At 46.2% G+C, this 16235-nt stretch overlaps 2 protein-coding genes across 3 annotated transcripts in view; both read right to left on the reverse strand.

Moving 5' to 3' along the window:
- Window positions 1-4276, reverse strand: part of tmtc1 (transmembrane and tetratricopeptide repeat containing 1) — a 38742-nt gene extending 34466 nt beyond the window's left edge. Inside the window, exons 1-3 of one of the 2 annotated variants that reach the window (XM_031898663.1) lie at window positions 2559-4276; window positions 2073-2516; window positions 273-450 (exon numbers count right to left, since the gene is read on the reverse strand). In XM_031898663.1, the coding sequence (XP_031754523.1) occupies window positions 273-450; window positions 2073-2516; window positions 2559-3244 (1308 nt within the window). In that variant the 5' untranslated portion in view covers window positions 3245-4276. Of the gene's footprint in view, window positions 1-272; window positions 451-2072 lie in introns of both variants that reach the window. The other variant, XM_002942252.5, reaches the window with a different exon arrangement.
- Window positions 4277-5201: 925 nt separating this feature from the next.
- Window positions 5202-15881, reverse strand: LOC100497868. The gene is made up of 11 exons (XM_031898664.1): window positions 15760-15881; window positions 14142-14261; window positions 13413-13610; window positions 11095-11189; window positions 10798-10908; window positions 10677-10709; window positions 8904-9012; window positions 8460-8502; window positions 8213-8338; window positions 5748-5773; window positions 5202-5547 (listed from the first exon to the last, which is right to left on the reverse strand). The coding sequence occupies exons 1-11, from the start codon at window positions 15818-15820 to the stop codon at window positions 5480-5482; spliced, it is 990 nt and encodes a 329-aa protein (XP_031754524.1). The 5' UTR covers window positions 15821-15881; the 3' UTR covers window positions 5202-5479.
- Between the last annotated feature and the right edge of the window lie 354 nt (window positions 15882-16235).

The following is a 16235-nucleotide window of genomic DNA, read 5'->3' on the forward strand; positions in this document are numbered from 1 at the left end:
TCCCATACCTGTATATACATATATACATGTTAGGAGATGAATAATGCAACCCCTATAATTATCACAGGGGGAGGCTTTAACCCATTATTCACTATACAGGATCACAGGGATTCTGGTTGCTAGGTGATCCTACAAATATAGTGCTATAATAAATTAATTAATGATAATGTTACATACTGCCATTGGCAATGCCCCAGCTGGTTCCCCCTCAGATACCAACGAATAGGGAGCATGCTGGGATAGTGTAGCAAATAAACCTAAGGGGTCCTTACAGCCTCCGTGTGGATGGGATGAGCTGAGAAGAGCAAAGCGGCGGCCAACGCCAGTCTCTTATCTTCAAACACAGCCGTGCTACAGGTGAACATGAGCAGCGAGCTGACGGCCGCGTGCAAGACGATATTGATGGCGTGGAAATAAATTGCATTCAGGCCTCCGAGAAAGACATTGATTCTGTAGGGAAGAAAAAAACCCTGGATGCTGCAGAACTACAACCCCAATAAGACTTTAACATAGAATTTATCAAGTCAATGCAACATCTGTTAATTAAACAAGGCATTAGATAAGCTCACACACATATGCAACTTAATAGCCCATGTGAAATTGAAAGTTGCCCCATCAGCGGAGCAAACAAGGGCAAATCCTTGACCTTGCACACAGGGAGCCCAGTGCAGGAAACAATGTAGGGCTCATTTATTAAGGGCTGGATACAAGGGCAGGAGCATTAAGGGGGAAGACACACTGGGCTACTAGTAGCAGCTACTTTTTCACGGCTACTAAACGCCAGAAAATCCCCTCTCACAGACAATACTGAGAATTGCCTCTGCTAAAACACATGTAGAGACAATTATCAGTAAATGATCAGCATTGTCTGTTTTAGTAGCCGTGACAAGTAGCTGCTACTAGTAGCTCTGTGTGTCTTCAACCTAAGGGCCACAGACTAGCAGCTCTTAAGGTGGCCATACATGGGCCGATTGTATTCGGCAGCTTATCGGCCCATGAAGGGGCAGGAACGAGGGGCCTGCCCGACCGATATCTGGCCTGAAATTGGGCAGATATTGATCGGGCAGGTTAAAAGATTTAGTGAGATCGGGGACTGCATTGGCTCGTTGATGAGGCCCCCCGAACCGACTGCCCCATTGCCACAATTATAATTAGCCTACATGTTCCCCGATATCGCCCACCTGTAGGTGGGGATATCGGGTGAAGATCCGCTCGCTTGGCGACCTCGCCAAACGAGCGAATCTTCACGTGTATGGGGACCTTTAGCCCCTTGCATCTAGACCATTGGGCAGAACCCAGTACTGATAGGCAAGTCCTTAATGCCTCCCATATGCCCAACCTTCTGCTTCTGCCACATTGGGCACTCGGAATGCCAGGAGTGCCCTAGCCGCCTGTCAACAAAACCCAGAAACCAAGGACATATGTCTGTTATGGAATAAAAATACCCATAATCCCTGAAGCTGCTCGGATGGTGCTGTCACTTTAAGTCAACAAATGGCACCCCACCATATGGACATTCCTGATCCAGATCTAACTTTGCCCCTTTGACATCGACACTCGTGTTTCCATGGAGAACGTGACAGTACAACTAAACAAACACAGGCGTCATATTAGTAGAGTGACATCCTATCGACATGGTCTCACTATTTAACCTGCTAACGAGACTTCCCCAAGGGCTGGTGGTTTATTTTACGTGTGCCCATATATTAAACCAAAGCCATAACATAGAAATATTCCTATTTGTTTAAGAAATACTACATTCTACCACTAGGTGGCGCATGTAGTAAAAAAAACAGAACTTTCCCCTAAAATCTGTGGAAAACAGCATTGCTGCAAAGACTATGGATAATATCACCGAAACTAGCTATCAGGCCTTGAGGCTGATTGACTCCATAGGTCAAGACCAGACCCATAGGATTCTATTGCAGGAGAATACAGGAAAGAGAGACTCATCTGCTGTTACAAGGGACAGCCCACTACCTTGTTAAGACCACCCCTGCCCTATATGCAACTTACAGTGCTTAAATACAATTATATGACTTTCTAACTGGAACCAAAGTTGTGCCACGTACCTGAAGCTCAGCACACACAGGGGGCGGTAGGACTTGTGGCTGGTGTTGTCATTCATGGCTTTGCCCCAAAAGTCATTTCCGAAGATGGAACTCAGTGGTGTCTCCGCCCGGCTATCCGGGTTGTTGAGAATGGCCCAAACATCGTCATGGACAAATTCTCCGAAGACTGACCTTACGAAACAAAGGGTGGCCAAGATGGCGGGAAGAGCGAGCACCCAGTGTCCAAGGCTTGTTCCGCTGGGCAGAAAGACAAGATGGTCGTCTCCTGGTTTCCTGGCACTGTGAGGCCGAACCCCAGATGTGCCATTAACTAGGCTCCTGGTGGTATTAGCAAGGGTTCCTTGGGCTGGTACCTTACTTATGCCCTTATCTCTCAGGACTTCTTGGACTGTCCCATTAGTCATGCCCTTCTCTCTGATGAGTTCCTGGGCTGCCCCATTGGATGTGGCCATCTCCCCAAGGATTCTCTGGGCTGCCCCATTGGATGTGGCCATCTCCCCAAGGATTCTCTGGGCTGCCCCATTGGATGTGGGCATCTCCCCAAGGATTCTCTTGGCTGCACCATTGGATGTGGGCATCTCCCCAAGGATTCTCTGGGCTGCCCCATTGGATGTGGGCATATCTCCATGGATTCTCTGGGCTGCCCCATTGGATGTGGGCATCTCTCCAAGGATTCTCTGGGCTACCCCATTGGATGTGTGCATCTCCCCAAGGATTCTCTGGGCTGCCCCATTGGATGTGGCCACCTCCCCAAGGATTCTCTGGGCCATGCCATTAGATGTACCCTTGGGCAAGCCTTTGGTGCCATTCTGATCTATTATATTTGGGGTGTCTTGTGGTGATTGACTGATGTTCTTCTCTCCTGAGAAGGTCCCTTTCTCATTTGGTAGAGATCGTAGCTGGCTTTGCCCTGCCCCGTTAGCTGTGCTGCTGGGTACCCCTGTGACTATGCTCTGCCCTGGGGCATCAGATGCATCTTTTTTAGGCAGTTCCTGCTTAAACATCTTCGGTCCAGAGCAGAGACCCCTGCCATTCGCTCTGAGGTGGCTCCTTTTAGCTCCATTACCTGCATCTCTAGGAACTTTATCTTCTGGAATTTCCTTAGGCATGCTCTGCCCCACACCATTTCTGCCCCCTCTGCTCCTGGAACTGCCCCCTTCTCCACTACTCATGCTCCCAACAGGCAGCTCACATCTTCTCGGGGATAAGTAGGGAATCCCTTAACCCTTCTCACCCGGTGGGAGGAGTGACTGTGATAGGCATCTCTGGGTGTTAGTCTCTCCAGGTATTGGGGCGCCTAAACACTCTCGGTCAGTATTTCTCTTTCTGTCCCTGCTGTCTGCTGTCTCTGCTCAGTGCTGGAATCTCTCAGCTAGACCTACACTATCAATATGGCTGTTAGAGCGTAGCATTAATCCATCTCCCCGCAGACTCCCTGCAGTGTCTTCTGCATCAGCAGTTTCCCCCTCTATCTCTTGTAAACTGTCTATTACAGGTGTCTCTCTGCTAGTACCCCCTTATGTGAGCAGTCTCTTCCTTAAAGCAACAAGCTCTCTATCCTCACTTTTCCAGCAAGCCTGCTGTCTCTGTGCTGTCTCTGTGCCAGCTCCCCTTACCTGGGCAGTCTCCTCCATACATGGGGACAGTCTCTAGCCTGTCTCTCTCTGATGCAGAAGTTGTTATGGTAGAATATCTGTCAAGCAGTCTCCCTAGCAACCTCCCCTACCTGTGCAGTCCCTGTAAGCAGCAGTCTCCATGTCTATAGATCAGCAATGGGCTGCAGTCTCTCATAGGGCTGCAGTCTCTCCCTGTTATGTCTGTCTCCTGGAATCTGAGGCAGTGCAGGTCCTGTAGTAGCAGTCTCTGTCTGTCTCTGTGCGGCAGGCCAGGCAGTCTCTATACAGTCTCAGTGCAGATGGCGATTCTCTCTCCCTCCCCTCTCACTCCCACAGCTGCACATAAACAGCAGCCGCCCTCCGACTGCGCATCCTCAGTACAGACAGCAGGCAGTCAGCTTGGCACCGACTGGCACCCAGAGCTCTGTATGACAGCTGGAACCTGCCAGTCCTATCAGCTTGAATAACTACAAGTCCCAGCATCCTCTACGGCCCAGGCTGGAAGGCGGGGTTGCTCTAAAGTCCAAGTTCAACAGCAGCTGCAGGTTTAGAGCACAGGTATTTCCTCAGCGCAATGCTCTAGATTGTAAGCTCTTGGAGATTAGTCCTACAGCCCTGCTATAGTATATTCTACACAGGGAATCTCAGCATTACATACCATAATATCCCTCCCCCCCCTGCCCTGGGGGAATCAGCTGCATCCCTCACTGACACTGCTGCAAAAGAAAGATTACACGTATAGCTACCGAGATCTCTGAAATTCCTGTGAGATATGAGGCTATTACTGGGCCACTGGTGACTGCTAATATCCTTATCATTTACAGTAGGGGGTACATTATCCCTTATAATACATGAGTGATACTCAGAGTTCCCTGTATAACTCAGCCTGCAGCCTTGTGCCTTTATATGGGGGGCACAGAACCCCTCAGTGACTGCTAATATCCTTATCATTTACAGTAGGGGGTACATTATCCCTTATAATACATGAGTGATACTCAGAGTTCCCTGTATAACTCAGCCTGCAGCCTTGTGCCTTTATATGGGCACAGAACCCCTCAGTGACTGCTAATATCCTTATCATTTACAGTAGGGGGTACATTATCCCTTATAATACAGGAGAGAGTTCCCTGTATAACTCAGCCTGCAGCCTTGTGCCTTTATATGGGCACAGAACCCCTCAGTGACTGCTAATATCCTTATCATTTACAGTAGGGGGTACATTATCCCTTATAATACATGAGTGATACTCAGAGTTCCCTGTATAACTCAGCCTGCAGCCTTGTGCCTTTATATGGGCACAGAACCCCTCAGTGACTGCTAATATCCTTATCATTTACAGTAGGGGGTACATTATCCCTTATAATACATGAGTGATACTCAGAGTTCCCTGTATAACTCAGCCTGCAGCCTTGTGCCTTTATATGGGCACAGAACCCCTCAGTGACTGCTAATATCCTTATCATTTACAGTAGGGGGAACATTATCCCTTATAATACATGAGTGATACTCAGAGTTCTTTTTTAACAATTCTGTTTATTGACAAAGGTGCATACATTGTACATATATGTAATGATCATGGTTGTACACATTTCTCACTGAATAAACAATAAACATGAGAGCGTATTTGTATTTCTGAAGGTCTATCATTATATGACTAAGCTTTGCCCATGGGTTTCAGGCATAAATACAACCTTATTTTATACAATAAACAAACTTTATTTACAAATGTGAATATTTACAAATAGAACATGTAACAGTGACCCCCATTGGCTGTTGACCCCCAACACGGTGTTAGTACAATCCCTGGGCCCTCAGCGCCATTCTCTCTACGCCAGACACTTGGAAGGAATTCTTAGTAGCTAAAGAGAAACACAGAATAATGTAATGTTACAACATTGTTATAAACAGAGGCTTTTTTGTGGATAAATATACAAATAAATTGTCTGTACAGTCAAATAATGGCATTTCAGTTTTGGTGCTATTGGCCCTTAAAAGGGATAATGAGAGGTAATAAATGAGGAAGGCAAAGAAATAAAATAAAACAAGAAATATCTCTTACCGTATGTGATTCCTGTGTAACCCCACCTGGGAGATAAAGAAAAATTGTATTGTTTAATAAAACAGGACGTAAAGGGGATATTAACCCAAAAATACAGATGCTTTATTGAGGGGAAATAGCCCCAGTCCCTTCCCAGAGGCTATTATCCCCCCACTGCTACTATAGGCACCATCTCTCCCTACTATACCTGCTATCCCACAGCCCCAGTCCCTTCCCAGAGGCTATTATCCCCCCACTGCTACTATAGGCACCATCTCTCCCTACTATACCTGCTATCCCACAGCCCCAGTCCCTTCCCAGAGGCTATTATCCCCCCACTGTTACTATAGGCACCATCTCTCCCTACTATACCTGCTATCCCACAGCCCCAGTCCCTTCCCAGAGGCTATTATCCCCCCACTGTTACTATAGGCACCATCTCTCCCTACTATACCTGCTATCCCACAGCCCCAGTCCCTTCCCAGAGGCTATTATCCCCCACTGCTACTATAGGCACCATCTCTCCCTACTATACCTGCTATCCCACAGCCACAGTCCCTTCCCAGAGGCTATTATCCCCCCCACTGCTACTATAGGCACCATCTCTCCCTACTATACCTGCTATCCCACAGCCCCAGTCCCTTCCCAGAGGCTATTATCCCCCCACTGCTACTATAGGCACCATCTCTCCCTACTATACCTGCTATCCCACAGCCCCAGTCCCTTCCCAGAGGCTATTATCCCCCCACTGCTACTATAGGCACCATCTCTCCCTACTATACCTGCTATCCCACAGCCCCAGTCCCTTCCCAGAGGCTATTATCCCCCCACTGCTACTATAGGCACCATCTCTCCCTACTATACCTGCTATCCCACAGCCCCAGTCCCTTCCCAGAGGCTATTATCCTCCCCCACTGCTACTATAGGCCACCATCTCTCCCTACTATACCTGCTATCCCACAGCCCCAGTCCCTTCCCAGAGGCTATTATCCCCCCCACTGCTACTATAGGCCACCATCTCTCCCTACTATACCTGCTATCCCACAGCCCCAGTCCCTTCCCAGAGGCTATTATCCCCCCACTGCTACTATAGGCACCATCTCTCCCTACTATACCTGCTATCCCACAGCCCCAGTCCCTTCCCAGAGGCTATTATCCCCCACTGCTACTATAGGCACCATCTCTCCCTACTATACCTGCTATCCCACAGCCCCAGTCCCTTCCCAGAGGCTATTATCCCCCCACTGCTACTATAGGCACCATCTCTCCCTACTATACCTGCTATCCCACAGCCCCAGTCCCTTCCCAGAGGCTATTATCCCCCCACTGCTACTATAGGCACCATCTCTCCCTACTATACCTGCTATCCCACAGCCCCAGTCCCTTCCCAGAGGCTATTATCCCCCCACTGCTACTATAGGCACCATCTCTCCCTACTATACCTGCTATCCCACAGCCCCAGTCCCTTCCCAGAGGCTATTATCCCCCCACTGCTACTATAGGCACCATCTCTCCCTACTATACCTGCTATCCCACAGCCCCAGTCCCTTCCCAGAGGCTATTATCCCCCCACTGCTACTATAGGCACCATCTCTCCCTACTATACCTGCTATCCCACAGCCCCAGTCCCTTCCCAGAGGCTATTATCCCCCCACTGCTACTATAGGCACCATCTCTCCCTACTATACCTGCTATCCCACAGCCCCAGTCCCTTCCCAGAGGCTATTATCCCCCCACTGCTACTATAGGCACCATCTCTCCCTACTATACCTGCTATCCCACAGCCCCAGTCCCTTCCCAGAGGCTATTATCCCCCCACTGCTACTATAGGCACCATCTCTCCCTACTATACCTGCTATCCCACAGCCCCAGTCCCTTCCCAGAGGCTATTATCCCCCCACTGCTACTATAGGCACCATCTCTCCCTACTATACCTGCTATCCCACAGCCCCAGTCCCCTTCCCAGAGGCTATTATCCCCCACTGCTACTATAGGCACCATCTCTCCCCTACTATACCTGCTATCCCACAGCCCCAGTCCCTTCCCAGAGGCTATTATCCCCCCACTGCTACTATAGGCACCATCTCTCCCTACTATACCTGCTATCCCACAGCCCCAGTCCCTTCCCAGAGGCTATTATCCCCCCACTGCTACTATAGGCACCATCTCTCCCTACTATACCTGCTATCCCACAGCCCCAGTCCCTTCCCAGAGGCTATTATCCCCCACTGCTACTATAGGCACCATCTCTCCCTACTATACCTGCTATCCCACAGCCCCAGTCCCTTCCAGAGGCTATTATCCCCCCACTGCTACTATAGGCACCATCTCTCCCTACTATACCTGCTATCCCACAGCCCCAGTCCCTTCCCAGAGGCTATTATCCCCCCACTGCTACTATAGGCACCATCTCTCCCTACTATATGTGAGGGTACTAGTTACACATTGCCTAGAAACAGATCACGGGAAAATGAAAGTGAATTTACCAGTCCCAGCATCCATTAGGATTAAGTGCAGTAGTTCTGGCCTGAGGGTACAGGATTATCAGGTTATTGAGATCCGCCACTTGGTTGTAGCCTGCATTTCGGGCAAATTTGTCCCCAACAGCCTCTCTGCAAAAATAAAATAAAGACACTGTAGAATCTAATTTATAGTTACTGAACATAAACAATAGTGATAGAGAATAGTGATGGTTGCAGTAGATGAATAGAGGCAAAAAAACAAGTTCCTTACCTTCCTTGCACACAGCCGTGAAAAGCAATATGGAGTCGGCACCCTGAAACCAGAATGGAAAATGTCAGTCGAAATGTCATTATTATAGAATAACTAAAGGAGAAGGTAAAATATATGTATAGGTGCGTATGTGAAACGCGTCAGGGGAGGACATCGGAGGCTAAAGGAAGCGGCAGTAGGGTCGGGTCTAGCACAATGGGGCCAACCGGGTATTTTCCCCCATTTTCGGCCCAGTCCAACCCTGTTACTAAGGTAAAAAATACCCTAGAAACCAGCTAGCTTCTAAAATACCAATTGGAGAACTGCTGACCAAACAGCTAAATATCTGAAAAACCATAGAAAATAAAAATGAAGACCAATTGTTAATTGTCTCCGGATATCAATATCTACAACATATTAAAAGTTCATTTAAAGGTGAACTACCCCCTTTAAAGGGCCACTTACTTGCGCCGGCTTGGCAGGAGGGAGGAACGTAGACGTAACCAGCTGTATCCATTCCGTATGTGATGGGAGGGGCCAGGTTGAAATATTCTGATTGGTCAAACAGTATCAGCTGGAAATTTAAAATAGAGAGGGGTCAGATATTCATATGCCCGTGGGTCTGTGTGTTTTTGTGCGTATAATTGATCCTAGTGTGTGTGAATGTGATAGGGACCTTAGATTGTAAGCTCACTGGGGCAGGGACTGATGGGAATGTGATAGGGACCTTAGATTGTAAACTCACTGGGGCAGGGACTGATGGGAATGTGATAGGTACCTTAGATTGTAAGCTCACTGGGGCAGGGACTGATGGGAATGTGATAGGGACCTTAGATTGTAAGCTCACTGGGGCAGGGACTGATGGGAATGTGATAGGGACCTTAGATTGTAAGCTCCACTGGGGCAGGGACTGATGGGAATGTTGATAGGGACCTTAGATTGTAAGCTCCACTGGGGCAGGGACTGATGGGAATGGGATAGGGACCTTAGATTGTAAGCTCCACTGGGGCAGGGACTGATGGGAATGGGATAGGGACCTTAGATTGTAAGCTCCACTGGGGCAGGGACTGATGGGAATGTGATAGGGACCTTAGATTGTAAGCTCCATTTGGGCAGGGACTGATGGGAATGTGATAGTGACCTTAGATTGTAAGCTCACTGGGGCAGGGACTGATGGGAATGTGATAGGTACCTTAGATTGTAAGCTCCACTGGGGCAGGGACTGATGGGAATGTGATAGGGACCTTAGATTGTAAGCTCCACTGGGGCAGGGACTGATGGGAATGTGATAGGGACCTTAGATTGTAAGCTCACTGGGGCAGGGGACTGATGGGAATGGGGATAGGGACCTTAGATTGTAAGCTCACTGGGGCAGGGACTGATGGGAATGTGATAGGGACCTTAGATTGTAAGCTCACTGGGGCAGGGACTGAATGGGGAATGTAATAGGGACCTTAGATTGTAAGCTCACTGGGGCAGGGGCTGATGGGAATGTGATAGGGACCTTAGATTGTAAGCTCCACTGGGGCAGGGGCTGATGGGAATGTGATAGGGACCTTAGATTGTAAGCTCACTGGGGCAGGGGACTGATGGGGAATGCGATAGGGACCTTAGATTGTAAGCTCACTGGGGCAGGGGACTGATGAAGAATGCGATAGGGACCTTAGATTGTAAGCTCACTGGGGCAGGGACTGATGGGAATGTGATAGGGACCTTAGAATTGTAAGCTCACTGGGCACAGGCGGACTGATGGGAATGTGATAGGGACCTTAGATTGTAAACTCACTGGGGCAGGGACTGATGGGAATGTGATAGGGACCTTAGATTGTAAGCTCACTGGGGCAGGGACTGATGGGAATGTGATAGGGTCCTTAGATTGTAAGCTCCACTGGGGCAGGGACTGATGGGAATGGGATAGGGACCTTAGATTGTAAGCTCCACTGGGGCAGGGACTGATGGGAATGGGATAGGGACCTTAGATTGTAAGCTCACTGGGGCAGGGACTGATGGGAATGGGATAGGGACCTTAGATTGTAAGCTCACTGGGGCAGGGACTGATGGGAATGTGATAGGGACCTTAGATTGTAAGCTCACTGGGGCAGGGGCTGATGGGAATGATGTTTAATCTCTATAAATGGCTCTGTAAACAACTGCGCTATATACATTTTGGATAATAATAATCCGTGTGGAGGAGAAGAATTATTATTATTTACACCCAAGTCATTTCCCTTTATTTACCTGTCCGGCTGGCACGGCCGATGAGCTTGGCTTCTGCAAAGAAAACAGTAGGATTTTGTGAGTGAACAAACAGGGATAAAGAGAAATCATTCCTACACAGATGATCCGGTATGGCGCTAACCTGAAGGCCCCCATAGATGTGGTTCAGAGCTTCGTAGGCGCCATTGTAGTTACAGTTGTTGATGTAATCATGGGTTTTGGTTCCACAAGCCCCTCCATAGCTTTCAGTTGGCTGAAATACAAAGTTGTGTGGTTACTAAAAACACCACATCTGTGTTTTCTGTTTGCTCCTATGGGGGGCGGTGTCTTTCTGTAATGCTGACCGCCATTTTTCCATTATTCCATGTTCGTGAGTTTGATTCCCCGGGAGAGTAGTGGGAAGACTGACAGTGACCCAATGTGTAAATGTCATACTCACCATTCCATGCTCAGCTGGGATATTATACACAGCTTTGATGGCCCCAGTGCTGGTAATGTAGGCTTTGTAATACTCCTCGAGCTTTTTTGCAACTCCTAGAACATGGAATAATTGGGGTTAGAAAGACAATAGGTAGGGTCCTGCAATAGGTACACACAAAAAATGAAGGTAGGGGTGCAGGTTTGTGGGTCTGCAGGCCATGGGTCTGCAGGCCATGGGTCAAAAGATAGGCCTTCATCCCCCCATTGGACGACATCACTTATGGTGCTAATGTTAGGTTTGCTCTAGGGTGGGTGAACGTCCCCCATTTGCCATTGATCAATAACCATAGTCTCAACCAACCAACCAACCAACCAGGTTTGCCGCTCATGCAAAGAGACACCATTTAACCCAGTGATCCCCAACCAGGGGCAACATGTTGCTCCCCAACCCCTTGGATGTTGCTCTCAGTGCCCCCAAACCAGGGAGTTATTTTTGAATTCCTGACTTGGGGGCAAGTTTTGGTTGAATAAAAACAAGATTTCCTACCAAATAAAGCCCCTGTAAGCTGATAGGGTGCATAGAGGCTGCCTAATAGCCAATCACAGCCCTTATTTTGGCTCCTCCATGAACTTTTATGGTGCTTGTGTTGCTCCCCAAGTCTTTTTACATTTGACTGTGGCTCCCGAGTAAGAAAGGTTGGGGACCCATGATTTAACCCATAGCAACCAGTTAAGGTCCCCATACACGGGCTGACTATAGGAGCATATATGCATTTTATATACAGGTATGGGATCCCTTATCCGGAAACCCGTTACACCCCTACAGCCCTATTGGGTTTATTTAATGGTTAAATGATTCCCTTTTCTCTGTAATAATAAAACAGTACCTGTACTTGATCCCAACTAAGATATAATTACCCCTTATTGGGGCAGAACAGTCCTATTGGGTTTATTTAATGGTTAAATGATTCCCTTTTCTCTGTAATAATAAAACAGTACCTGTACTTGATCCCAACTAAGATATAATTCCCTCTTATTGGGGGCAGAACAGCCCTATTGGGTTTATTTAATGGTTAAATGATTCCCTTTTCTCTGTAATAATAAAACAGTACCTGTACTTGATCCCAACTAAGATATAATTACCCCTTATTGGGGGCAGAACAGCCCTATTGGGTTTATTTAATGGTTAAATGATTCCCTTTTCTCTGTAATAATAAAACAGTACCTGTACTTGATCCCAACTAAGATATAATTACCCCTTATTGGGGGCAGAACAGCCCTATTGGGTTTATTTAATGGTTAAATGATTCCCTTTTCTCTGTAATAATAAAACAGTACCTGTACTTGATCCCAACTAAGATATAATTACCCCTTATTGGGGCAGAACAGCCCTATTGGGTTTATTTAATGGTTAAATGATTCCCTTTTCTCTGTAATAATAAAACAGTACCTGTACTTGATCCCAACTAAGATATAATTACCCCTTATTGGGGCAGAACAGCCCTATTGGGTTTATTTAATGGTTAAATGATTCCCTTTTCTCTGTAATAATAAAACAGTACCTGTACTTGATCTAACGAGGGGCCTGTCCGACCAATATCTGGCCTGAAATCGTCCAGATCTCAATCGGCCAGGTTAGAAAATCCGGTCGGATCGGGGACCGCATTGGCTCGTTGATGCGGTCCCCGAACCGACTGCCCCATAAACTTAAATGTAATCCAATCGTTTGGCCCCAGGGCCAAACGATCGGATTATTTTTTTTTTAAGTCCCTTGCTACCCGATATCGCCCACCCGTAGGTGGGGATATCGGGTGAAGATCCGCTCGCTCGCTTATAGTGTATGGGCACCTTTAGTGTTTACTAGTCTAGTGCAATTTTGATAATGAAATCTGGCATCTGATTGATTAGTTTGAGTGACTAGACCTGGGCAAACTGTGATAATTTTTAGACCAATCAGGAGAGCAACCATTAATCAGAGCATGGGTCTCTTATTGTCTATTGAAGTGTAAGTTTGTATCTTGTAGAGTGTAAGCTCTTTTGGGCAGGGCTCTCTTCACCTCTTGTATCGGTTATTGATTGCTTTATATGTTACTCCTTGTAGATTGTAAGCTCTTTTGGGCAGGGCTCTCTTCCCCTCCTGTATCGGTTATTGATTGCTTTATATGTTACTCCTTGTAGAGTGTAAGCTCTTTTGGGCAGGGCTCTCTTCCCCTCCTGTATCGGTTATTGGTTGCTTTATATGTTACTCTGTATGCCCAATGTATGAAACCCACTTATTGTACAGCGCTGCGGAATATGTTGGCGCTTTATAAATAAATGTTAATAATAATAACTTACCTGGGACTAAAACTGAGTCCAGGGAGCCGGAGAAGATGAAGACCTTACTACGTGCAAGATTGGATACGGGGTCAATCTGGCCGGTATTGGCGTAAGTCTGGGTGAAAGTCTTTAGAGAGAGGACACTTATGCTGGAGGGATACTTCATACAAGTGCCGGTCGCAGTCAGTGAATTCCCCAACGCACAGTAATATGGGCCTGTGACAATGTTCCAACAGAAGCCAATTGTTTTATTAAACCATTTCAGGAAAAGGGAAAGCCAACTGGTAGGGTAAGTTGAATAGATATTATTTCTTGCTAAAAGCCTTTCTATTTGGCCCTACTCCCTTCACAGCATTTTTTGGTGGAGGAAAAGGTAGTTGATCAAATAACCCATCCCAGTAAAAATAATGAATTCCTCCTGATCTGTAAGACTGAGATAAAACTTGGAAGGTTTGTTTATACAGAGCTCATTATCTAAACTCTCCTGATTCCAGAGGGGTTTGAGTAGTAAAGGTAAAAACAATAATCCATTAGTGCATTAAAAACTAAAGCTAGGAATAAATGTAGAATTAATTTAATAAAATGGACAGTAATTATGGACATTCTGGAGGCCATGATCTATAGCAAAGCTACACTTACTGGAATTATATTGGGCTGATCATTTTCTTAGGCCACTATATCATTGAACAGAATTACCTGAATTGATAGTTGTGATTCAGAATAGAGCTAGAAAGAAAGGCTTCTTACCTCCAGCAAACATGGCTGCTCCAATCACCTTCCCGGAATGAGAAACGTGGAACTGGTTGGCCATATAGGCTCCCGAAGACAATCCAGAGACACTTATGAAGCTTTCTAGATTGTAGGATCCTGCAGACAGGAATGTATTATATGAAGTACAGGTATGGGATCCCTTATCTGGAAACCCATTATCCAGAAAGTTCAGAATTACGGAAAGTCCATCTCCCATAAACTCCATTATAAGCAAATAATTCTAATTTTTAAAAATGATTCCTTTTTCTCTGTAATAATAAAACAGTACCTGTACTTGATCCCAACTAAGATATAATTACCCCTTATTGGGGGCAGAACAGCCCTATTGGGTTTATTTCATGGTTAAATGATTCCCTTTTCTCTGTAATAATAAAACAGTACCTGTACTTGATCCCAACTAAGATATAATTACCCCTTATTGGGGGCAGAACAGCCCTATTGGGTTTATTTCATGGTTAAATGATTCCCTTTTCTCTGTAATAATAAAACAGTACCTGTACTTGATCCCAACTAAGATATAATTACCCCTTATTGGGGGCAGAACAGTCCTATTGGGTTTATTTCATGGTTAAATGATTCCCTTTTCTCTGTAATAATAAAACAGTACCTGTACTTGATCCCAACTAAGATATAATTACCCCTTATTGGGGGCAGAACAGCCCTATTGGGTTTATTTAATGGTTAAATGATTCCCTTTTCTCTGTAATAATAAAACAGTACCTGTACTTGATCCCAACTAAGATATAATTACCCCTTATTGGGGCAGAACAGTCCTATTTGGTGTATTCTGTATTTAAATGATTTTTAGCAGACTTAAGTTATGGGGATCCAAATTACAGAAAGATCCCTTATCTGGGAAACCCTAGGTCCACAGTATTCTGGATAACAGGTCCCATACCTGTACATTCTATGACAAATATGGTAGATATTTGGTAGCAGGAAGGTTTATTGTAATAAGCATCTCTTAAAAGGAGGTAGAGCTTATTGGAATAAGTATAGAGTTCTCATGGACAAGCCCATACCTACACCCAATCAATATATATATACCATTGGATCCTCCGGGCTTCCGTTTCCAGCTATCCTGTACTCCCATGGACATATGTATCTAGCTATTTAGCTAAGGATGACAAATGACTTTGTATTAGACCATTCCCCTAAAAAATGCACCCAACGCTTTCTTGAAACTATCAAATACAGTGATCCCCAACCAGTGGCTCCGGGGCAACATGTTGCTCCCCAACCCCTTGGGTGTTGCTCTCAGTGCCCCCAAACCAGGGAGTTATTTTTGAATTCCTGACTTGGGGGCAAGTTTTGGTTGAATAAAAACAAGATTTCCTACCAAATAAAGCCCCCTGTAAGCTGATAGGGTGCATAGAGGCTGCCTAATAGCCAATCACAGCCCTTATTTGGCTCCTCCATGAACTTTTATGGTGCTTGTGTTGCTCCCCAAGTCTTTTACATTTGACTGTGGCTCACGAGTAAGAAAGGTTGGGGATCCCTTCTCTAATATATTTGCCATTTTTCTGGGAAAAATTCCATATGGTTCCATGCACCCACTTGTACCTGCCAAGCAGAGAAGGATAAAGGCTCTTACCCAGGCGTGACTGCCCATAGCAGAAACCGATCAGAGTGAGTATAACAAAGCACCCCTTCATTTTAGCCAGCTTGTTTCCAACCCAGAGGAGTGTAGGCAGCAGCACCGCTCTTCTGACTCTCACTGGCGGCTGTGCATTATATACCTGTAAGGAAGAGCCTTGGCTTTATCTGCCAGATAAGGAGGTGTTTGAACAGATTGTAGAACAAACCAATGGTGTATTTTGCCACCTGCTGCTTTTTCCCTATGCTAAGGATATTCATCAAATAAAAATAGCCCTCCCCTATAAACAAACCTACCAAACAACAACCTGTGTGTCACATTTTAACCAGTTTATTTCCAAAAAATATATGCTGGGCAGTTCATCCAGCATAAGACCCCAACCAATATCTTCTATTTTGGTTGCTAAATAAAGGTGCCCATACACCTTAAGATCCGCTCATTTGGTGATGTCGCCAAGCGAGCGGATCTTCGCC

This window comes from Xenopus tropicalis, chromosome 3 (genome assembly GCF_000004195.4).
Source record: "Xenopus tropicalis strain Nigerian chromosome 3, UCB_Xtro_10.0, whole genome shotgun sequence".
NCBI lineage: Eukaryota > Metazoa > Chordata > Amphibia > Anura > Pipidae > Xenopus > Xenopus tropicalis.

Excerpts from the sequence above, each read along its gene's own strand:
- LOC100497868 (XM_031898664.1), bottom strand. The coding sequence starts at position 15,820 with ATGAAGGGGTGCTTTGTTATACTCACTCTGATCGGTTTCTGCTATGGG. Across the intron at positions 5,774-8,212 it reads CCTAATGGATGCTGGGACTG|GTGGGGTTACACAGGAATCA; the intron begins GTAAATTCACTT and ends TTTATCTCCCAG. Across the intron at positions 5,548-5,747 it reads TTACACAGGAATCACATACG|CTACTAAGAATTCCTTCCAA; the intron begins GTAAGAGATATT and ends GTTTCTCTTTAG.